This window comes from Neomonachus schauinslandi, chromosome 4, assembly GCF_002201575.2.
Source record: "Neomonachus schauinslandi chromosome 4, ASM220157v2, whole genome shotgun sequence".
NCBI lineage: Eukaryota > Metazoa > Chordata > Mammalia > Carnivora > Phocidae > Neomonachus > Neomonachus schauinslandi.
In genome coordinates, this window is record NC_058406.1 from 19,904,636 (window position 1) to 19,929,891 (window position 25,256).

At 42.8% G+C, this 25,256-nt stretch overlaps 1 protein-coding gene across 7 annotated transcripts in view; it reads left to right on the forward strand.

The window, feature by feature from the left end:
* The first annotated feature begins 4,773 nt into the window (after positions 1-4,773).
* The window catches only part of WDTC1 (WD and tetratricopeptide repeats 1), a 66,036-nt gene continuing 45,553 nt past the window's right edge, over positions 4,774-25,256 (forward strand). For 4 of the 7 annotated variants that reach the window (XM_021684147.2, XM_021684150.2, XM_044914443.1 and 1 more), the window contains exons 1-2: positions 5,151-5,169; positions 23,880-24,027. In XM_021684147.2, the coding sequence (XP_021539822.1) occupies positions 23,980-24,027 (48 nt within the window). In that variant the 5' untranslated portion in view covers positions 5,151-5,169; positions 23,880-23,979. Of the gene's footprint in view, positions 5,170-23,816; positions 24,028-25,256 lie in introns of those variants that run through there. The other 3 variants (XM_044914442.1, XM_044914444.1, XM_021684148.2) reach the window with 2 other exon arrangements.

Consider the following 25,256-nt stretch of genomic DNA (forward strand, 5'->3'; position numbering starts at 1 on the left):
CCTCTCTCGCTGTGTCTCTCTCTGTCAAATAAATAAATAAAATCTTTTAAAAAATAAAAAATAAAAAATAATAAATAAAAAAATAATAAAATGTTACAAATAGGGGCGCCTGGGCGTTTCAGTCGTTAAGCGTCTGCCTTCGGCTCAGGTCCTGGTCCTAGGGTCCTGGGATCCAGCCCCGCATTGGGCTCCCTGCTCCGCGGGAAGCCTGCTTCTCCCTCTCCCATTCCCCCTGCTTGTGTTCCCTCTCTAGCTGTGTTTCTCTCTGTCAAATAAATAAATAAAACCTTAAAAAAAATAAAAAATAAAAAAATAAAAATAAAATGTTACAAATAGGGGCGCCTGGGTGGCTCAGTCGTTAAGCATCTGCCTTCGGCTCAGGTCATGATCCCAGGGTCCTGGGATCCAGCCCCGCATTGGGCTCCCTGCTCCACGGGAAGCCTGCTTCTCCCTCTCCCACTCCCCCTGCTTGTGTTCCCTCTCTCTCGCTGTGCCTCTGTCAAATAAATAAAATCTTTTAAAAAAAAAAATTAAAAATTAAAAAAATAAAATGTTACAAATATAGCTAAAACATCATCCCTCATCTCTTCTTTCTTCCTTTTTCTCAGTGGCAACCATTCTCCCAAAATTGCTGCGTGTCTTTCCCATTTCAATTTGTGTACTTTTACCGCATATGTATCTATAATATGTGATATTTTTGTGTTAAATTTTACATAAATATCATACTGAATGCATCATCTTTCAACTTCCTTTTTTCCATTCATTATTATGTTGTAAAGATTTATCTATCTTGATAACATGTAAATAAATTAATTGGTTGTGTAGTACTTCACTGTATGAACAAACGATAATTCATTCATCCTTTCGCCTCCAGAAGGACAATTAGGTTGTTTTGACTTTTTTTTTTTGCTATTACAACAGGGCTGGAAGTAGTGTTCCTTGCCCATGCCTACTTGTACACACATGTAACAGTTCCTCTAAAGTATTAGAAGTAAAATTTCTAGGTTGTAGAACAAAGGCATCTTCAATTTTAGGTTGAATATCCCTCCTTTTGCCCAGGAGTCCAATCCAGAGATGAAAATGGTTGTATCAGTGATTAGCTCTGCAGAGCTGATCAGCTGGGGCATTATCTAGTGCACTTAGGGGAGAAAAAGGAGCTACATTCATTGTCACAAGCCTTATTTGAACAATCTTTGTCTTCTTCCAAAAGCCAAACAAGAGAATATTGGAATTGGTGACTTAAATATCAACCCAACAAAATGATTGCTTCTACCGTATCCTGGACAGATGATTATACATCCTATCCTTGAATACTACCAAAAACAGAGAGTTTACAACCTCCCAAATCAGCCCAGTTCTATAAGTTAGAAAGTTTTCTCTTAAATTATCTAAAAACATCTCTGGAGGGAGGGGCGCCTGATTCTGAACTTAACTCTCACGTGAGCCTGTTTTTTCTATGTAAAAATGGGAGTAAGAATAAAACCTAATTCATAAGGTGGTTATGGGAATCAAATGAGTTAGTGTGTGTGTGAACGTATGTGTGCGTGTACATAGATAAATGTATGCACATATACATAATGTATATGTATATACATGTATACATATGCAATATACTCATAGCACATATGCATATATATTCATATATGTAGAAAAGATAGTGCATGGGAGGGCAAGTGAGCTCCTGGTAGATAATAAATAATCAATTATTTTCATTTTATTTATTTATTTTTATTTATTTATTTGACAGAGAGAGACACAGCGAGAGAGGGAACACAAGCAGGGGGAGTGGGAGAGGGAGAAGCAGGCTTCCCGCTGAGCGGGGAGCCTGATGTGGGACTCGATCCCAGGACCCTGGGACCATGACCTGAGCCGGAGGCAGACGCGTAACGACTGAGCCACCCAGGCACCCTATTTTATTTTATTTAAGAAAATAATCAATTAATTTTAGCTGCAGCTATTATTTAATGAGTGGGGGGGGTGGTCAGAGGGAGAAGGACAAGGACAAGCAGAGCCTGATGTGGAGCTCGACATGGGGCTCAATCCCAGAACCCCAAGATCATGACCTGAGCCGAAGTCAGATGCTTAACCAACTGAGCCACCCAGGCGCCCCTCAGCTATCACTAATATTCTTCATCTTATTGATGAGGGAGCAGACGTTAGCTGAAAACAAAGCGTAAGCTGACACCCTGCAACCTCCCCCCCCCACCCCCTACTCCTGGGCGGGACAGGTATGACTTTCTTCCAGGAATCTCTCAACTATCTTTTTTTTTTTTTTTTAAGATTTTATTTATTTGACAGAGAGAGACAGCGAGAGCAGGAACACAAGCAGGGGGAGTGGGAGAGGGAGAAGCAGGCTTCCCGAGGAGCAGGGAGCCCGATGTGGGACTCGATCCCGGGACCCCAGGATCATGACCTGAGCCGAAGGCAGACGCTTAACGACTGAGCCACCCAGGCGCCCTCTCTCAACTATCTTAATGTCAATAACTAGCTAGAGGGGAAAACAACCTTAACTTGACAATGGCAAGGCCTCGGGTATCTTGTAGGTATCTTGTAGGTCCGTCCTCTTTAGCATATGAAAGTTCTTTTGAAATTTCCTTTTTCCTTACTTCCCCCAACTCCCAAGTATATAATCAGCCACTCCTCACTACCCCTGTGTAGTAGCTCTTTCTGCCCAGAGGCCCTCTCTCCATTCTTTAATAAAACCACCACTTTGCACCAAAGACGTCTCAAGAATTCCTTCTTGGTCTGGGCTCCGGACCTCACCCCACCAAACCTCACCTATGTTCCAAAACCACATCACTATCATCCATTCCTTACCAACAAAAGTTCATTCTGCCAACATTTACTTACTGTCTACTATGTGTCAAAGACTGCTAGGAGCCACAGACATATCACCCACACTTCCCTGTTGGTATTTAAGAGCCTCTGTGACATTGCCAGCATAGAGCAAGGGCTTAAAATGGGAATTCTGGATTCAAATAATCCGGGTTTGAATCCCAGCTGTGCCACTTCTTAACTATGCGATTTGTGAGGATTGTTTAATTCACTGATAAGAACTTACCTCTCATGGTAAACGCTCCATATATGTTATTTTTCTTTTTTCTTTTTTAAGATTTTACTTATTTATTTGACAGAGACAGTGAGAGAGGGAACACAAGCGGGGCTGGGGGTGGTGGAGCTGGAGAGGGAGAAGCAGGCTCCCTGCTCAGCCGGGAGCTTGATGCTGGGCAGATGCTTAACAGACTGAACCATCCAGGTGCCCCATGTTAGTTATTTTTCGATTTAATTGAACCAGTGACCCTAGCCAGGGTTTCAGCCTGAGCTTGGAGAGCTATGGATAGATAATCTCAGCTTTCTTCTAGTCCCAATGTTTATGATATTTTATATTCAGTGAACATCTGTGGGGGAGAGATCAGGAAGAATGACCCACATTTATAGGAGAAAAGCATTTCACAAAGCTGAATTCACAAGTAGGTTCTAACTCCTCCAAATGGGAAGAAATCACCCTTTGGGAGCTCACAGACTAATTTATACACTTGATGTGAGCAGAAGCAGGAAAAAAGCAACTCATGGAGTGACAAACATGGAACAAACACTATGGATGCTAGACATGTATGTAGGCGCCGCCTGGTTCTCACGGGAGGGACAGGCAGTGTCCAAAAGCTCAGACTCTGTAGTAATGCAGATCTAGGTTTGAATCCCAGTTTGGTTCCTTGTCAGCTATGTGACCCAGGGCAAGTTGGTTTTAATCTCTTTGTGCCTCAGCTTTCTTTTCCGTGAAACACAGATAGTAAGAGTATCTAAGAAATTGTACTCAATACAGTGGTGACATAGTAAATACTAAATAAAAGCGAATTATTATTATCTGACAAATGACACCCACCCTATGGGCGAGTGACAAGTTTCCATTCTCAAAAGATGATGACAATTTCTTTTTCTGACCTGAGGCGCCTCATGGGTGGGGCCTGGTCTCTGCCTTCCCAAGTTAGGCATGATGCCTCCCTTGTCACTTTGGGAACTTCCTTAGAGAGGACGGTGTCTCCTCAGTCAGACTTGGCACTCCACTAGGCTGGAACTGCAGCTTCCTTAGAAGGGGGGATCAGTGGTGTTAGTCTCCACCAGTTAATCTCAGAAGGACCTCGTCTCTCTCTCTCTTTCGGTCAGCCTGAGGGTTTCCATAGTGTGTGATTGGCTCCCCTCCAAGCCACTCGGTTGTAGGACTGATTACCTTTTATCCTCTTCAGGCCCAGGAGCAAGAGTGAGGAATGTGCCACTCAGCAACAACCCCAGGGCAGGAAAGAGTAAGACGAAGCTCGGCCCTAGGGGATGGGAGGGGGGCATTGGGGCCCCAGCCTAAGTCTCCCAATTCAGGGGATCTGAGGAAGTCTTGGTGAGGCTCTTAGGAGACTTGTGTCGGGCTCTGAGGGGCGATGGGTGACTGTTAAGGGTGCCCCAGAAGCAACGTGAGGGAGCATTTTCCTTGGATGTGGGGTGGGAGGTGCGTCAGGGTAACTAATGGCAACTGGGCGGGGTGAGCCCACTGGGCAGGATCTCTTCCACGGGGAAAAACTACGATTCCCAGGATGCCCCGGGGCTTAGCCCGGCTTTCCCGCCTGCCCACTGGCTGCAGGTCCGACGAGCGCAGGAGCGGATTGGTTGCGGCGGTGCGGGGCTCCCCCACTAGCAGGTTAGTAGGCACCGCCGGCAGCAGACGTTGACCGGGCGCGCGGGGCGGGGGAGGGGCCCGGCTAGCCATTCTGGAAACCGCCGGACGCTCTCTCCGTAGCGTAGCCGCAGGCTGTGAGGCGCGGGGCGGGGGCGGAGACTGCGTGGCGCAGGCGCGGTGCTGGGCTTCTCCTGGGTCCCCAGACAGCTGGAGGAGATAAACAGAGGAGGAGGAGGGAGGGGAGTGCGTGTGTGAGAGCGCGCGAGGGAGTGTGAGTGTGTGTGAGCGCGGGTGTGAGGCGGTGCGCAGGGGCGGGCGGAGGCGCTGTCCGGCCCCGGCCAGGCGCCGGGCGGGGAGCATGGGAAGGGGCTAGAGCTGCCCGGGCCCCCCAGCCCCCTCCCCGGGATCCGCGCCCCCCCCTCCCGGGAGAGGGGCCGGGCCCCCTGGACGGACATGGGCTCCTGAAGTTGCGCCGCCGCTGGTCCTGGGAAGAGGCCTGACAGGTACTGGTAGCCACCGCCCCCTGCCCTCGCCGGGCGCCGAAGCGAGAACCGGTTCCCGCAGTCCCCGCACACGGGCCGCCCGCTCTGGGCCAGCCGCAGCCCTGCCGGCCCGGGGGGCCTGAGGCCGCCAGCCTCGGGGCTCCGAGGTGTCCCGAGAGGGGACAGGCCTCGCTGGGGCGAAGGGCAGAGTGGGCCGGGGGCGGGGTGGGGATGGAGGGCTGGCCGGGACCTGGGTGGTGGGGGAGGCTCTGGGAGTCCAGGGAGGCTTTGCCGAGGGAGAGGTGGAAGTCGTCCCATCACGGGACTTTTTTGCGGAGTTTTTGTTTGACATCTGATCTGGCGCCGGTCTCAGGAAGAAGGGGGCAGGTGGAAATGCCGGGAGGGCTACGTTGACCTGACCTGCTCTCTTAGTTTCCTGCTCTCCTGCTCTCGCTCTGTCTCTCTCGCTCTCGCGCTCTCTCTCGCTCGCTCTCCCGCTCTCTTTCTCTGTGAGAGAGAGAGAGAGTGTGTGTGTGTGTGTGCGCGCGCGTGTGTGTGTCGGTCCCTCCGTGGCCAGGCTTCTTGCAGCCGCAGATGCCTTCAGTGGCCCATCCTGGCACCAAGCTCAACTCTGCTAAGGTGTTTCCACCATGCGACTGTAACGCCCTTACAGAGGGCCTTTACTTGGGAACGGGCTATTCAGGACCCACTTCAACGGGAAATAGGAAGTGTCGAATAGAAGAGAGACTGTGACCAGCAGGATCCAATTCTTGTCACTGAAAGCTGCAGTGGGACGCCCCCTTGCCAGCCAGATTGAATTTGCTTAGTGACCTCTGACTCTCCTCTGTAGGTGTACCACCAGGGTCTCTAGAAAAGAGGTATCAGGACTTAACGACTAAAGTCTAACTGCCTAATTTGACTATTTTCCTCAAAGTCCTTTTCTTCTGTGACTTTAAAAAAAAACTTCTGAGGTAGTGGTAGAGCAACTTTAAAGTTTTCCTCTTAAGTTTGAGTTTAGAAACCTGATAGGGTGTCTATAACTTCCCCATTCTTCCCAAGGATGGGGTAGATGATCAGGGTAAAGTGGCAGTTAAGCGTTCCCTTTTAACAAAGCCTTAAACAGTTTTGAGAAGAAACTATTCAGACGCCACCAGACTCAAAGACACTATGAAATCTCTGCCTAGGGCACCGGTATGCCCAGTGGTCTGAACGAAGCTTTTCTGTACCTTACAGTCCCTCCTGAGTGGCTAGTGTCTTCACTAAATGAAGGAACCACTTAAGGCTATTTCTGGATGGAATTGAAACTTGTCTGCTGAGTATAATAACTGGATCCTCCAGCACAGACCAGGGAGTAACTAGAAAGGCTCGTTTGGGCTGACTCTTGAGACTTTGAACAATGGATCTTCATTGCAGGTTGTTGTGTTTCATTGGCAGATGGAAAAACCTTTTCTGCCATAGTTTGTGTTCCTGCTGCTTTAATACTGGGGTATTTTGACCTATTTGGGGGCACTTATGTTCAAGCCACCTGTCAATTTGTAGAAGCAGTGCTTTGGGTCAACTCTGAAGAATAATAGAACAACAATTCATATTTCTGCCTGAGACTCCTTCCCTTGCAGTTACTGAAAGAGAATACGTGTAATGATTATGGTGATGGTATTAACATTGGCGATTTGCCACTTGGGGATTTTAGAGTTGTCATGCAGCTGACAAATTTTCTAGCTGGAAGGAACTCAGCAGTGACTCATGGGACATCATATTAGGGTTTTTTCACATACCTAGACTTCAGGACCTGGAAGGATACAACTGAAAATCTTAAAGCCCTCTGCTAAATATCTTTGGACTTTGAGGGGCCAACTGCTGCAAAGACCCAGAACTATGACTTCAATAATTTTTAAATTATTTTCTAAATATTTTCTTCTCTCCTTTTTGAATTAGGGAATGTTGCCCACATGTGCAGTCCTGGGTCTCAAAGAAGGGATCATAAACAACATGTAATATGGTGATACTTACCTTTCTTTTGGGTCACTGATTGAATGATCCTGATTCCTTTCTTCTTTCATCCTTACCTTTCTGGATTCCACTTCATCTTTGGGCTGCCATTGCAGAGAGACTCACATAACTCCTTGGCTTCAAAAGCACAACCCTTGGCAAGTTCCATCAGAAACTAACTTTGGCTAACTTTGAGAGATATTTACTAATTAGAATACATTCTAAAAAGTGACTGACATTTATTGAGGGCCTGGTATCTATTGGGCTCTGTACTAGCTAGTATTTTACTTTATCTAATTTAGCACTCATAACTGCTCTGTGAGGCAAAAATCATTTTCCCTATTATACATATGAAGATATGAGTACAGAGAGGTTAAATAACTTGCTTAAGGTCACACTGCAAATATGGGAAAGGTTTAGAATTCCAACTAGGGCCTGTCTCCTTTGGGGCTGTGATACATGAAGAGTTGAAAGGACCAAAGCTAAGAGCCTGGGGGAACACGATACCTGCCTTCAAGTACTTGAAGAACTGTCATGTAGAAAGGGAACTGGACTTTCTCTCTGTGATTCTGGAAAGCAGCACTAGGATCAAGGGATGGAAATTCCAAGACGGGAGACTTTGGCTTGGTAGGAGAGAATTTGGCTTTCTTTCTTTTTTTTTTTTTGTTTTTGAGAATTTGGCTTTCTAAAAGCAAAATGGGCCACCTTGTGAGGGAATGAGTGTATTCAAGCAGAGGCTTTGCCACTTCTTATCAAGGATTTGGTAGAGGAGTTCATACTTAATGTAGGTAATTGAACTAAGTAGTCTTTCAGTATTTTAAGCCCTATTATTATATGGAAATGATGTCAAACTCCTGTCGTATTGATCTGTGAAAAAACTAACCCATATTGCATATTTACTGTGTGCCAGGCACTTGTTAGACACTTTTCCTACAATATTTCATTTAATCCTTAGATCCCCTATGAGGTAGGAATTATCATTATCCCCACTTTATGTATGTACTTATTTATTTGTCAGAGAGAGAGCACAAGCAGGGGGGGCAGTAGGCAGAGGGAGAAGCAGGCTCCCCACTGAGCAAGGAGCCCAATGTGGGACTTGATTCCAGGACCCTGGGATCATGACCTGAGCCAAAGGCAGATACTCAGCCAGCTGAGCCACCCAGGCATCCCTCATTATCCCCACTTTACAAATGAGGAAACTGAGGCTCCAGAAAGTTAAAAAAAAAAACAACAACAAAAAACTAACCTGTAGTTTACACAGCTAGTAGTAGGACTGATATTTGAACCTTTGTCTGTACCTTCTTAGCTGTGTAACGTAGGGTAAATTGTGTGTCCTTTCTAAACTATATTTCCTCATGTATGAAATGACGTTTTTGATAGTACCTTCCTTACAGTGGATTTATGAGTACTACATGATGTAATATACAGTTCTCACTAGACCTCACTGATTGCCCTTGAGAGCCCAGGTTTGGGGTAAAGGGGTACCGCTTTGTTTCTTTAGGGTGAATTCAGGCCTGACACACCCTGATAATTCTGGGGTTCATTCTTTGTACTATCTGTAATAGTTGCCAACTTCTTGAAGGGCTTTGTGGCATTAGTGACTAATACCTTACAAACTTGAGGCCTGAATAAGAGGAGGGTTCAGCCAGTAGGTTGGAGTATAGGAGGCAGTGTCAGAGGCCTTGTGGAAAAAAAGTCCTCACCCTATTATAGAGTCAGATTCAGGGATCATTGTTTGCATTTTTATATTTAATGTCTTATTTTAGAATGAACAAGGTCACAATTGCTAGAGCTGTGATAGAGCTGGATGCCAAGAATAATAACCCTTAATCCTCCCTGTAGCCATCTGGGGAGGTATTAACCCCATTTTCTTGGAGAGTTGGGCAGAGCAGGATCAGACGTTACCCAGGTAGCTATTCAGGGGCTCTTGGGACGGTGGCAAAATTTTATCCTTGTTCATAACCCCCAGATTCTATTTTCAGAAAGCACAAAACTGCTTCTCCATGTACCTTTAGAGAGCCTTTCTTAGAATGAGAATCAGGCATTTCTGGTCTTGGAGTTTCACCAGTTGAGACCTGAGTATTTGGGTGCCGGTAGCTTACCTGGTTTCTTCTTGAGTCAGACATCTGGATGTAACACAGCTGCAATTGAATTGGAAAGGAAGCATTTCCACACTGATTGACTTAGTTTTCCTTAACCTCTCTGCTAGGAGGAAAGTTGGAGGGGAGGGTGAAACTTCAAAGGCTTCCCTATGAGACATACTTTGAATTGTGGCAGAATTTGGAAAGCTGCAAGTTAAAGGCAAAATCCAAGACTGCAGATGCTCAGAAATACAGTGAGAGAGGACAGCATTATCAAAGTATGCTCCCTTTCCTCTTTCTGTTCCCTTTCACTACCTTTAGGTAATTGTGGCCCTAGGAGAAAGCAGATAAATTAGCTGTAATCACTGAAAAGCAGCGTTCTGAAAACATCAAGAAAAATTTTTCACAAAGCATGAATGGCAATACAGAACCCATTCATGTAGAGAAGCCATCGAGGTGAGTTTTCATCCAGGTTTTCCCACAAAGTGAAGCATTTCTTAGGATAGACTTCCACAGAGAAAGCTTTAGTCAACCCCCTATGGAATCATTTGAGCCAGGAGCCTCGAAGATGGCAGAGAACTTCTCCAAAGATGTTTTGTTGATGGGCCTATCCTACCAACCAAACCTTTCCCAGATGCTGTCCTTGTGCCTACTTAGTCCATGACCCCAAAATACACTCAGGAAATTTATGTTTGAGACTGGCAGAGTCAAGGTGATTTTGATTCCTTAGCTTAATTTTAAGGAATGCTAAGAGCTTCTTTTAGGTAAGACTGCTTGCACATGATCTGATTAAAGATAGTAACAGTTTTTTAGTGGCTAATGACCTGGGTCTTAGAATTAAACTATCTAGTTTGACTCTCCATTTAATAACTGAAACTTGAGGCAAATTAACTTCTCTGCACCTCAGATCCTTCATCTGTAAAGTGAGGATAATAATAGTACCTGCCTCATAGGTTTATAAGGAATCTGTCAGGTAACACTTAGGAAATGCTTTGAATGTTCACCAAATATTTTTACCAGGCTTGGTATCAGGCATTTTACGTGTGTGGCTCTTCACTCAGTGAAAGTAGGCATTATTGTCCTTGTTTTGCAGATTAGGAAGCTGAGGTTTAGAAATGCAGTCACACAGAAAATAGGTGGCAGAACTGGGATTTGAACCTTAGGTCTGTCGGACTCCAGCGCCCAACTCTATTTTACTATGGTACTTCCAATGACCTTTATGCTTTGGAAGTTTTCTCTTCTATAGGATTGCTCCAGTAGGTAAACCACTGCAAATGGAGTGAAAGGAAACTTGCATACATCTTTTGCATAATTCAGAATGTTGAAAGAGGGCCAGTGGTCACTCCTGCTGGGGAGAGGCATAATGTTCAGAGGACAAAGAATACAGATGCTTGGGGTTCCATCTCCACTCTACTTCTCCTAGCAGTGTGTCCTTAGAATCATGGGATAGCAGCATTGGAAGAGGTTTTGTAACTCATCTCAAAGTCTACCTCTCATTTTACAGTTGGGGAAATAGTCTGAGAGAGTGAAATGCCTCATATAGGGTCTTTCAGCTAGTTAGAGGCAGAGGCTCACCTGGAGCACAAGACCCTAGATCCTGGACCAGTCCTTATTCCTCAGTACCACATAGCACTGTGCTTCAGTTCTCCCTTGTTAAAAGGGATGATAATTTCTAGCTTCCTCACAGGATTGTTGTAAAGTTCGAGTTAAAGGTGTGAATGAAAGCACTCTGATAGGTATAAAGCACTGTATGTACGCGAGATAGTCATGCTGTCATTCATTCAGCACGTACTTCTTGGCACCTGCTAAGCCCGTATTGGAGACCTAGGAGGTTCAGTAGATGAATCAGATGAAGAGCTGGCCCTCAGAATGCTTTTAGTCTTTTAAAGAAAAGAGAAGCCACAAAAATAATTATAGTTCAAGGCAGGAGACAGATGGAGGAAAGGGTGAGAACTAAATTTTCATAAGTTCTGATTTTGAGGCAGAGGAAAGAAGAAAAGGGTTTGGGGACTTTTCTTCTTTAAAATTGAGATATAACTCATATGCCATAACGTTTACCCTTTTTTTTTTTTTTAAAGATTTTATTTATTTATTTGAGAGAGAGAGAATGAGAGACAGAGAGCATGAGAGGGAGGAGGGTCAGAGGGAGAAGCAGACTCCTTGCCAAGCAGGGAGCCCGATGCGGGACTCGATCCCGGGACTCCAGGATCATGACCTGAGCCGAAGGCAGTCGCTTAACCAACTGAGCCACCCAGGCGCCCCACGTTTACCCTTTTAATGCATACAATTCTGCCTTTTTTAATATACCTAGAAAGTTGTGCAACCATCACCACTATCTAATTCCAGAATATTTTCATCATGCCCCAAAGAAACCCATACCCGTTAGCTATCACCACCACCCCAATCACTCCCATCTTCTTCCTCAATTCCAAGCAACCATTAGTCTACTTTCTGTCTCTGTAGCTTTTGCTGTTCTTGCCGTTTCATATAAATGGATTCATATAATGTGTGGCCTTTTGTGACTTCTTTCAAATAACAATGTTTTCAAGTTTCATCCCTGTTGTAGCATGAATCAGTGCTTCATTCCTTTTTATAGCTGGTTAATATTCCATTATATGGATATATCACATTTTACTTACCCATTTATGGACATTTATCCATTGGTGGACATTTGGGTTGTTTCTACTTGGGGCTATGAACATTCATTTATGAGTTTTTATGTAGACTTATGTTTTTCATTTTTCTTGGGTTATACCTCGGAGTGAAATTTCGTATGGCAACTCTATGTTTAACCTTTCGAGAAGAGACCTTTCTTTCTTTTTCTTTCTTTCAAGAGGGAGAGAGGGGCAGGGAGGGACAGAGGGAGAGGTAGAGAGAATCTTAAGCAGGCTCCATGCTCAGCATGGAACCCCACGTGGGGCTTGATCTCACGACCCTGAGATCATGACCTGAGCCAAAGTCGAGTCAGACACTTAATTGACTGAGCCACCCAGGCATCCCGCTGAGAGCAGTTTTTTCTTATTGCAAATAATATTGTCACTCACATTGATTAAGTATTTACAGTGTGCCAGTTATCCCATATAATCCTCACAACAATTCTGAGGTAGGTGCTATTACTATCTTCATAAAAAATAGCCAGTATTTCTTGAGCACTTACCAGATGCCAGGTATTTGCTAAGTGTTTTTATAATGCATTGTCTCATTAATGTTCCCAATAACCCTATGGGGTAGAAATTATTACATATACCTACATGGCAGGTAAAAAACAAAAAACAAAAAACGTAGGAACTTAAAGGTAAATAATTTTACCCAAGATCATACAACCTAGTGTATAGTAGAGCCAGATTCAGACTCAGGTTTCTTTCAGTTCGAAGCAGGTTCCTAATGGCTATTTCTATATTATTATAAAAACAATAAATGTTCACAATAGAATACTTGGAAAGTACAGAGGAACAGAAAAAAATATATATATATCACCTGTTATCTTACCAGAGAGAAGACCACTGACACATTTTTGATGCATATCCTTTTTTTTTTTTTTAAGATTTTATTTGAGAGAGAAAGTACAGCAGGGGGAGGAGCAGAGGGAGAGGGAGAAGCAGGCTCCCTGCATGCAGGTGGGGCTCAATCCCAGGACCCTGGGATCATGACCTGAGCGGAAGTCAGAAGCTTAACTAACTGAGCCACCCAGGTGCCCTGATGCATAGCCTTTCTTTCTTTGTTTATTTATTTATTTTTTTTAAAGATTTTATTTATTTGAGAGAGCGAGCACACAAGCAGGTGTAGGAGGCAGAGGCAGAGGGAGAAGCAGGCTCCCCGCTGAGCAAGGAGCCCGATGCGGGACTCGATCCCAGGACCCTGGGATCAGGACCTGAGCAGAGGCAGACACTTAACCAACTGAGCCACCCGGGCATCCCCTTTCTTTGTTTAAAGATTATATTTATTTGTCAGAGAGAGCACCAGCAGGGGGAATGGCAGACAGAGGGAGAAGCAGGCTCCCTGCTGAGCAGAGTCCGATGTGGGACTCGATCCCAGGACCCTGGGATCATGACCTGAGCGGAAGGCAGCGGCTTAACTGAGCCAGCCAAGCAACCCCCGATTCATATCCTTCTTGTTATAACATTGTAGATATGTACACTTTTTGGTTTGTCTTTTGTTTTCCCCCCAAGGCTAAGATGGCCATAGATATGTCTTAAACCTGATTTTTTTAACTATATATGATTAATGGTTTTCTATTTCATTAATCAATCTTCCATGTTTTGAATGACTGTAATAGGAAAGAAAGATTTTTATTTTTTTTATTTTTAATTTTATTTATTTATTTGACAGAGAGAGACACAGCGAGAAAGGGAACACAAGCAGAGGGAGAGGCAGAGGGAGAAGCAGGCTTCCCGCTGAGCAGGGAGCCCAATGCGGGGCTCGATCCCAGGACCCCAGGACCATGACCCAAGCTGAAGGCAGATGCTTAACAACTGAGCCACCCAGGCGCCCCGAATTTTTAAAAGAACTTTATTAGAGGGGCACCTAAGTGGCACAGTTGGTTAAGCATCTGAGTCTTGGTTTTGGCTCAAGTCATGACCTCAGGGTCATGAGATCAAGCCCTGCATCAGGCTCCACACTCAGCACAGAGTCTGCTTGAGATTCTCTCTTCCTCTGCCCCTCCTGTTCATTCACTCTCTCTCTAAAATAAATAAATAAATCTTTTTTTTTAATGGAGTTTATTAGAGAGAATTCCAAATACATACGAAGTAAACAGAATATTGAACCCCCATATATCTGTCATCCTATTTCAATAACTCAGCATTCTGCCATTCTTATTTTATCTATACCTCCTGTGCTTTCCACCTCCATTCTATTTTTTAAGTAAAATTTACAAATATTAAAATTCATTAATCTTTTTTAAAAATATTTTATTTATTTATTTCACAGAGAGAGCGAGAGCAGGAACACAAGCAGGGGGAGTGGGAGAGGGAGAAGCAGGCTTCCTGCCGAGCAGGGAGCCCAATGTGGGACTCGATCCCAGGACCCTGGGATCATGACCTGAGCCGAAGGCAGACGCTTAACGACTGAGCCACCCAGGTGCCCTAAAATTCATTAATCTTGATTGTGCAGTTTTGACAAATGGATATACTCATGTAACCCATATCCCCAATACCCATGTAACCATACTCCCGTCACTATATAGAACCTTTCTATCACTCTAGAAAGTTCTCAAGTGTCCTTTACTTGTCAATCTCCACCCAGGCAACACTTTTTTTTTTTTTTTACTGCATTTTTGCCTATTCTAGAACTTCATATACATTTGACTCTTGAACAATGTGGGGGTTAGGGGCACCAGCCCTGCCCCCCCCCATGCAGTCAGAAATTCGCATATAACTTTTGACTCCCCAAAAACTTAGCTACTAATAGCCTACTGTTGACCAGAAGCCTTACTGATAATAACTGACACATATTTTAAGTATTATAAACTGTATTCTTATAATAAAGTAAGCTAGAGAAAAGGAAATTTTATTAAAATCATAAGGAAGAGAAAATACATTTACAGTACTATACTGTATTTATTGAAAAGAATCCATGTATAAGTGCACCCACAGTTCAAACGTGTGTTGTTCAAGAGTCCATTGTAAATGGAATCATACAATATGTACTTTTTTTTTTAAGATCTCGCTGTGTCTCTCTCTGTCAAATAAATAAAATCTTAAAAAAAAAAAAAAAGATTTTACTTACTAGAGAAAGAGAGAATGTGCGCCAGGGAGGAGCAGAGGGAGAGGGACATGCTGACTCCACACTCTGAGCACAGAGCCCGACATGAGGCTCAGTCTCACGACCCTGAGATCACAACCTGAGCCGAAATCGAGTCAGACACTCAACCAACTGAACCACCCAGGCGCCCCCAAGTATGTACTTTTTTATGTCTGGCTTCTTTTGCTCAGAATCTGTGAGATTCATCCATATTGTTACCTGTATCAGTAGTTCCTTTTAAAAAATATAATAACTTCATTGGGATATAATTCACATACCATACAGTTCACTCTTTTAAAGTGTACAATTCAGTGGTTTTTAATACTCTCACAGACATGTGCAACAATCACCAGTCAATTTTAGGACATCTTCATCACCTCAAAAATAAACATCAAACCACAATGAAATATCACTTCATACCCACTAGGATAGCTATAAATAAATTTTTTTAAAAAAACAAGTATTAGTAAGGATGTGAAGAAATTGGAATATTGTACATTGCTGCTGAAATTGTAAAATGGTGCAGCCGCTATGGAAAACAGTTTGGCAATTCCTCAAAAAGTTAAACATAGAATTACCATATGACTCAGCAGTTCCACTCCAAGGTATATACACAAAAGAATTGAAAACAGGTGGTCAAACAGATACTTGTATACGAATGTTCATAGCAGCACTATTCACAACAGCCAGCCATTGAATGGATACACACTATGTGATATAGCAGTGCAATGGAATGGTATTCAGCCATAGAAAGGAACGAAGTACTGATACGTGCTACATGGGTGGACCTCAAAATATCATGCTAAGTGAAAGAAGCCAGTCACAAAAGGCCACATATTGTAGGATTTTATTTATATGAAAAATCTAGAGTAGGTAAATTCATAGATGCAGAAAGTTAATTGGTGGTTGCCAGATATCCGGGGGTGGGGGCGGAGGGGCGCGGAGGGGGGAGGAAGGAAGAGGGACTGATTACTTAATAAGTATGAGGTTTTCTTTTGGTGCAATGGAAATGTTTTGGAATTACCTAGAGGTGGTGGTTGCGTAACATTGTGAGTGTACTAAATACCACTGAATTGTACACTTTAAAATAGTTAATTTTATGAATTTTATGTTATGTGAGTTTCACTTCAATTAAAAAAAAAGGGAAACACATATCCTTTAGCTATCACTACTCTATACCCCATCCGTCCAGCCCCAAGGACCACAAATCTTTCTATTCCTATAGATTTGCCTATTCTGGGCATTGCATGTAAGTGGAATCATAGGCATCCCTTGATTCTTGAAAGTTCACATTATGCCATTTCACTTTTACGAAAGACCTACATCAGCACCTTTTTTTGCTACTAAGGGAAATCCGAAGAGGATTTTTGCTTTTATGAAAAGGGTGAAAATCAGATATCATGGTCAGCATTTCTTTTGCAGTGAGCCCATTAGAGAGGCAGTGTACACCCTGAGCAGCGAGCGTGGCACCTCGCAGCTTCTCCCCTGGGAACTACACTCAGCTCAAGCCACCATAGCTTTGAGCTGTGTCTGTGAGCCTCTGTGCTTTATCTCCATTTCTTTTGGTCATCCGTTAGCAAGATGGTATCAGAAAAGCCTAAGAGAGGTTTTTTGGGGTCTGGGAAAGCTCAAAAATTTTTCCATATAAACTAATGGTAATTGCTTCACTTTATGTCATTGCAGCTTAGGATAGGTTTCATAGGAACGCTTTACTTTTGGATAGCAGGAGAAACCTGTATACGACATGTGGCCTTCTCTCACTCAGCATAATGTCTTCCAAGATTCATCCATGTTGTGACACGTATCAGCACATCACTGCTTATTACAGCCAGATAATATTCCATTGTATAGATATACCACATTTTGTTAGTCCATTCATCAGTTGATGGGCATTTGGGTTTCCACCTTTTAGCTATTGTGAATAATCCTGTATAACCCTTCTCATACACCCTGTTGTATGGAGTTCCTTTGTTTTTAACAAAGTCACCTTTTTCCTCCTGATCTTGCAATTCTAAGCCAGCAGAAGTGAGAACGTCATCCCACTCTCTGTGCCTCACCACCCTACAATGGAATCCCCAGTGTCAGCTTTGTTGCTCTGGTAGGGAAGGAAGAAAGGGAGAAATGTTGTAACCATGCCACTGAGCATAATCAGGAGCTCTCAAGTCTTACTAGAGTTCAGATTTGGCTAATAACGTCTGTTGAGCATCCACTGTAATCCAGGTACTATTTTGTACCTTCATATATATTTTATCATTTATTCCTCACAACAGCCAATTGAAGTAGATGAGCATCCCCATATTACACATGAGGAAATTGAAACTCAGAAAGGTTGAGTAACTTGCCTAAGTAGGTACTAATTGGTACAATGAGGGGGCTGGACTTCAGGCCCAAGTGCCTCAGTATTTTAAGTCTGCTTCCCTTTCTGCTACATAAATCCCAGAACCCAAATAAGGACTATGGCACACCTGAAATGGGTGGTTCCTCGTGTTTATTTGGCTAGTACCATTCAATCTTTGGTTCCAGGTGAGTAATCTTTGCCAGGTGTGCTTTGTTCTAAGGCTTGTTAACCTCAGGCTATTATATTACTGGTACCCTTTGCATTATGAAGTAGATTAATTCCTCCAAATTGAGCTGTTAATTGAATTTTCTTATTAAATTCCTTTGTAATACAGAGATCTGCCTATGGAAAAGTTTCCCAGTAGCCTGAGTTAAAAGTTTGTGGAGTTTGTGGAAGGGATAGGGTTAAGTGGCGACATGCTAGGCATTTTAGGCTCTAGGAGTATAGAATACATTTTGGGAGGAGTATCCTATGCATGGCAGCTCATATTTTCTTTATAACATTACGTCATATGTTTGCCCCTGTGCCTTAGGCATTTTTGTATTTTTCATATTCCCAACTCCCAGAAACTGGCTTCCTTCTCCCTCCTTTTATTGAGTTCAACTAGAGTAGGCTTGCAGTATCCTCAGTGACAGCAGATGCCATTCCTAAACCTTTGTACTTTAGCTAGAGAGATTTTTTTATTGAGCTTTCATGTTCTGCAAATTAGCCCTCAGTGTCATTAGAGCTTTAAGGGCGAACATAAGGGTATATTCAGTTCACTGAATATCCTTAGAATGAAGAATACACATTAAAAGCTGCTTGTGGGGGCGCCTGGGTGGCTCAGTCGTTAAGCGTCTGCCTTCAGCTCAGGTCATGATCCCAGGGTACTGGGATCGAGCCCCGCATCAGGCTCCCTGCTTGGCGGGAAGCCTGCTTCTCCCTCTCCCACTCCTCCTGCTTGTGTTCCTGCTCTCCCTATCTCTCTGTCAAATAAATAAAATCTTAAAAAAAAAAAAAAGTTGCTTGTGGTCTGTTACAGTCCTGGTTTTTTGCTGGTGATTTCCATGTCTCCTTTCCTGCTCTCCTGCCATATGTTTAGTTTGTTTCCCCCACTGTCATTTTTGTGCTTTCTTCTAAGATGTATGATAAATGAGTATAAATAAGATTTAGTTTATTATTCCTATTCCTTCTGAATTTACTGTCCTCGCTGTTAATTTTGGTCATTTGGTTAAATTAGCCTTTTTCAGTCCATCTACGGTGTTATGGTCACAATAACCTTGGTGCCATTGATACTCAATTCATGACAACTATGTTGTTTGCTCTTGAAGAGAAGGTTCTGTGTTTGGCTTGTTCTTTGCTGTATTTTCAAAGTCTAGTGTGGTGCTGGCATAATAGGCATTGAAAATGTTACCTTATGGATTCTTGAACTCACTTATTTCAGTCGTTTGCATCTCAGCAGAACTGAACATATAATTTGCATACTGCACCAGAGATAGAAATCCCCTTGATACAGTCTTTTCTGGTGTTTAATCATAAATATATAACTTCCTTTCTTCAATTCCAAATGTCTCCATCATGTCATTCTATATCTGTGAGTTCTCTTTGTTCTATAGAATTGACTATTCCAAAACACTCCTTAAAATAATGCTTTTAAAATTTGACTGTGATTAAATCTCGTCATATTCAAATAACTATTCCTTTATTGATTTGATTATTTGTGTTTGAGAGACTTTGGAATCAAAGTATGAAGCTAAATTATGCCCCTTATAGATTTGGGGGTATTTCCCTCCTAATATGAACCTGTTAAATAATCTCTACTTAGAAGGCTTTCCAGTTATGCTTGCCTGCCTAAAAAAGTTTGTGGAAGGCACTGAATCCATGTTGCCTGAAAGGGGGGTGAAGGTGGGCTGTGCTCTAGAATGAGCTATCTGCTGGTGTGCTACCATTTCTTCTCAGGATGGGAACAGAAATGTTCACCAAAATACTGAGCAGTAGTTATATTAAATTTGACATTTTGATTTTTAAACCTCTGCCTCCATTCTGATACTGTTTTAAATCCCACTTTCCATTTTACCATTTACCTGACTTGTAGTGAGGGTGGGTTTTTGGTTTTGGTTTTGGTTTTGGTCTACTTTCTCTGCTTTTTCCTTCTTTTGTTCCTTTTAGTTTTTCTAAGCACACACCTATCTTAGCTAAAGTCCCTTGCCTTTGATTTTTGATTCTCTGCTTTCTTAGATGCTATGTCTTTTATCCCAGTCAGTATTCCTCCATGTCTAGCACAGTGCCTGGGACTTGGTACAAACCCAGTTAATGCTTTAAGAAAATTAATGAATGAGTAGTAACAATTTAGTTGACTCTTATGGTGGATTGTCATACTGATCATTACTCTAGGAAATTATGTACCCTAGTAATTTACACACATACAAAGTGGTTAAGAGTGTATATACAGCTCTGGGTTTGAGTCCCTGCCCCAGCTTCACTTATTACCTGTGTGACATTGTAAAAATTGTTTCATGTCCATGACTCTGTTTCCACTTCTGTGAGATGATGATAGTAATAACATCCACCATACAACCTTTTGAACTAGTCTTCCCCTGCACCCTTAACAGTGGTTGTTCTCTCAGAAGCTCCCTCCCCAAGTTCTTTGTGACTTCTTGTCATTCATATTTCAGCTTGAGTGTCATCTGAGAGGGTTCCTCTGTATCAGGATTTGTAGCTGTAAGCAACAGAAACCAACTCTGGCTGATTTTTGAAAGGTTATTAGGGAAACTCACAAAATATCAGGGAAAGCCACAAAGCCAGGCTTGAAGAATGGGCTAGAACAAGGGAAGCTGGGTAGCAGCCAGGACTCTCAGCCAAAATCATTCACAGAACCAAACCATGAGGTCACTGCTGCCGCTTATACAGCTTATACCACTACCACCAGCTGACTGGGCTTTACTGGCCACTATAGCCACACCTTGCTGCCAGCATGGACACTCTGTGGCCTCTGATTTTTTGATTCTAGATCCCAATTAAGACGCTTATCAACTGAGCCACCCAGGTGCCTGAGTTTGATAAGTTCTTTATAGATTTTGGATACTAGCCCTTTCTCTGATAAGTCATTTGCAAATATCTTCTCCCATTCTGTTGGTTGTCTTTTGGTTTTGTTGCCTGTTTCCTTTGCTGTGCAAAACTTTTTATCTTGATTAAGTCCCAATAGTTCATTTTTGCCTTTGTTTCCCTTGCCCTGTGAAGACGTGTCTAGCTGCGGCCGAGGTCACAGAGGTTGCTGGTTGTGTTCTCCTCTAGGATTTTGATGGATTCCTGTCTCACATTTAGGTCTTTCATCTGTTTTAAGTCTGTTTTTGTGTATGGTGTAAGGAAATGGTCCAGTTTCATTCTTCTGCATGTGGCAACTTTCCCAACACCATTTGTTGAAAAGACTGTCTTTCTTCCATTGGATATTCTTTTCTGCTTTGTCGAAGATTAGTTGATCATAGTATTTATATTCTTTTAAAAATAAAAGTAAAGAAAAAACATTGCACCTACATTATTTCATTTGACCTTTTTAGTAGTCTTCCAAGAAAAAGGGTGTTGGGGATGAAGCATATGGGCCTTTTTCTGGTGAGGCATATATGGCCCCCTCAGTGTTTGTTCTAGTTGTTCCTGTGCCTATGAGACACAGGAATGAGATCCTATGTGGAGAGACCAAGACTTGACTAAGGCCACATAGCTTACTTATTACCAGATGTACTCACTGACTTTGGTGTTCTTTCTGTTATGATAAATCTCACCCTATATTCTTGGTGATTGTGGGGGAAATTACTGTTGGGTTTTTTTTTTGGGGGGGGGTTGACCATTATATCACAAACCGGGGACATAAACATAATTGCAGGCCAGTGTTACTTCATGCCAATTTGTCCAAATTCACATTTTTAATTTGGTGGCCCGAGACCCCTGGGAAAGTTATCATGAAACCATAGTTGTTCCCAGTTGGCATCCCTAGGTGTTCTTCATGTTCACAGGTTTTGTGATCCTAAATAGTGCCAGTGACTTTCATATCTCCCTGGTAATGCTAAGATGCAATGCTGGATGTCTTCCACATTGTGGGGAAGGCTCTTGCCCTTTTAAGAGCTTATGGTCCCAAAATAGATCATGGAGGCATAAGCCCCAAAGAACTTGGGCTGAATGGGAACACCTAATCAGGTGGCAAGATTTTTATTGTCCTACTGTGTGCCTAACGCTAAAGAAAAAAATTTGCAATAACATAGTGTTTATATAGAGTTTCTTTTGTGAGTAAATGCCAAAGGAAAAGGAGTCTGCTTACAGATCAGGTGGAGCGAATATGATTTCAGGAGGGTGTGCTAGGAATCTGTAGGAGGGCAGCTGATGGAAAACCAGGGCCGGGAGATCCAGAAGTCTTGGGAATCCTGCTGGCTTGGGAGGGTTGGCAGAGAGGCTTGGTGGGCCCTGGAAGCCATTGTCACAGCACAAAGGTCCATAATGGGGAAGAAAGACTAAATTTCCTGTGTGGCTTCAGTGGTGGAATCAGGACCAAAAGTTGGAAATAACAGGGGACAGAACTTTCTTTGAAAGCCTAGTGGTTTTTTTTTTTTCCTCTAGCATTTCTTTTTTTTCTTAATGCAATATTAATGTGCTTTTGTAGAAAAGAATTGCAAGTATCACAAACAGAAGGAAAAAAATCAGTCACACTACTATTCAAAGATGGCTATTATTATATTTCCTTTTTTATTTATTTTATTTTTTAAAATATTTATTTGAGATAGAGAGCAAGAGTGGGGAGTGGGGGACAGAGGGAGAGGGAGAAGCAGGTTCCCCGCTGAGCAAGGAGCTTGATGCAGGGCTTGATCCCAGGACCCAGGGATCATGACCTGAGCTGAAGGCAGATGCTCAACCAACTGAGCCAACCAGGCACCCCCCTTTTTTATTTATTTTTTAAGATTTTGTTTTTATTTATATTATTTGTGTGAGAGAGCAAGAATTCGAGAGAACACAAGCGGTGGAGAGGGAGAAGCAGGCTCCCCGCCGAGCAGGGAGCCCAATGCGAGGCTAGATCCTGGGATCATGACCTGAGCCAAAGGCAGACGCTTAACTGACTGAGCCACCCAGGCACCCCGTTTATATTTCCTTTTTTATTTTTTTTATTTTTTTATTTTATTTTATTTTTTTTAAGATTTTATTTATTTGTTTGACAGAGAGAATGAGAGAGAGAGCACATGAGAGGGGGGAGGGTCAGAGGGAGAAGCAGACTCCCTGCCGAGCAGGGAGCCCGATGCGGGACTCGATCCAGAGACTCCAGGATCATGACCTGAGCGGAAGGCAGTCGCTTAACCAACTGAGCCACCCAGGCGCCCCATATATTTCCTTTTTTAAACATAGCTTTGATAATAGTATTTATTGAAAAAGCATCATGTTATCATATAAATATTTGGTGTGATGTAAGCATTTTTCCTTTATAAGTAGCATTTTTTAAAGATTTTTTAAATTTTTATTTATTTGACAGAGACAGACAGTGAGAGGGAACACAAGCAGGGGGAGTGGGAGAGGAAGAAGCAGGCCTCCCGCTGAGCAGGGAGCCCTATGCTGGGCTCGATCCCAGGACCCCGGGTTCATGATCTGAGCCGAAGGTAGATGCTTAATGACTGAGCCACCCAGGAGCCCCTATAAGTAACATTTCTAATGCTGCTTAATATCAAATGGCTATACATTGTTTAACCATCCCTCTGTCATCGGAAATTTTGGTCCTTTTAATTTTTTTGTTTTTACAAAATCTGTGATGGGGGTACCTGGTTAGTAGAACATGCAACTCTTGATCTCAGGGTCCTGAGCTTGAGCCCCAGGTTGGGCGTGGAGCCTACTTAAGATAAAAAAATAAAATAAAAACAAAATCTGTGATTAATATGCTTGGGTATAGAACTTTTGTGTTTCTTGTATTTTGCATTTTCTTATGGTAAGTTATCATAAATGAAATTAGTAGGTTTTTCTAACCATCAGAGTTTATAACAAAGGTTGCTTCAAGAGGTGAGACTGAAAGCCTACCTACCAGGATAAAGAAGAGGGATTTCTTTATCAGATTGGATTTTAGACATGATCACCTTTACCTTTCCTGTCCACCCTTTGATTTTGTGAATCTATTAGAGGGTTGAGTGCTTTCTGTGATACTGATTTGGTTTTGGGGAGAGCCAAGATGAGGGTCAAGGATTCAAAGTATAATTAATGCATAATTGCCACAGATGCATACTGAGCAAGTGAAACTTGACATTTTTCTTGCTACATGCCTTGTTCTTATTTTCAGGATATGCTCCCATCTTCCTTCATACTCCTATCCAACCCTCCATTTTCTGGTGAAGCATACATGACTCCTTCAGTGTTTGTTCCAATACTTTCTGTGGCTCTGAGTCATTGTCTCCCCCATCCTACCCTTTTCATCTTCCAAAGGTTCTTCAACACTATGCAGCAGGGCCAGCCCACCATGTCATAAATCATAGGCAATAGCCAGTTCACTAGGTAGGCTGGTGGACTGTTTTAGGGGTAGAACCAGGGCTCTGAATCCACTTTATTCCATCCCTCAAGGTTTGATGGTTTTTTCCCCCCAGGTAATTAAATGTGTGTCTTGTGGACCTGGGCTTGGCTGGAATGCTCAAGGGTCCTGAAGATCCTTCTATAGCTTCCTGCTGTTGAATCCATTAAGAGAAGATGGCAAAAGTCAACATAACTAGAGACCTCATCCGTAGGCAGATCAAGGTAAGCACCTTAGACCTTTGAACAAGAGCATGAGGTCCTTTCTTCCTAACAGATTCATTTTACACCTGAAGAAACTGAGGTCTGAAGTCGGTCACTTGCCTGAAGTCACACAGCTACTTAGTGGCAGACCCAGGACTAGAATCAAGGTCTCTTAACTCCCATCTTCTTTTGCCCAAGAACATAGAATTCATGGAGACTCCTCTGTCCCAGTGCTTTGTACCTGGGCTGCTGAAATTAATGAAAGCTGGTGAGGGAAGGGAGCCATCAGTGTGCTGTGCATGTGCGTACACAACTGTGTGTGCATATGTAGGTTTATGGGGGGTGCTGTGGCAGGAGAAAATGTGGCATCTTCATGTTGCTCCAGCTGCTAAGTTGTGCATGTAACAGAACCTGGAAGAGTCTTAGTCCCAGTTCAGCTTAGACTCTTTCTTCTTTTCTTTAAGGGTCTCCTGCACCTGACCTGTACAGTTTGTACATTCTGTGAGATGAATGAATGACCAGGCAGTCACGTTCATTTAGCAAGGTAGCCCAGGCTTTGTCAGGGAAACCTGCAGTAAAGGAGCACAGGGATTTAATGGAAGAGTTTCCAACAAGACATGATGTGCTTCTATAGTAAGAACCCCAAACTGGGGTCAGGAGCTTAATCTCACCACTGCCCTAATTACTTATAAGACTTGAGTCATTTTACTTCCCTGTGTTTTCTGTTGTTAAATGATAATAATGTCTGCCTCTAGGTGGATCATAATGAAATCTGAAAGAACACAAGTTTTTTGAAAAGGTTAAGTGCTAAAAACATTTTTTTAATTAAAAATCTTTAAAAAATAAGTGGCATGCAGCATAAGCTATGATCATCATCAAAAAGGATTGAGTGTATGCCTCTACATGAGCCGTGTACTTGGTGCATATCAATCTACGTTTCATATATTTTTTCCCTGCATCCCTGAATCCTTTGGGGGCTTTGTCCATTTGTGGGGGTTTTTGTAATTTCATTAGAATGGATGGCCCTCAAGGGCAAGGACCATTTCCTAGAGGCACAGAATCAGAGTTGGAGGGACCTTGCAAGTTATTTTTTTTCCCTATGAATATCCCCCACAATATGTGTCCTAAAGATGATGCCCACCCTCTCCAACCTAACAATGGAAACTCCCTATTTTGTTGTTTTCAATTTTTTTCATTTTTTCTTTTCTTTCTTTCTTTCTTTCTTTCTTTCTTTCTTTCTTTCTTTCTTT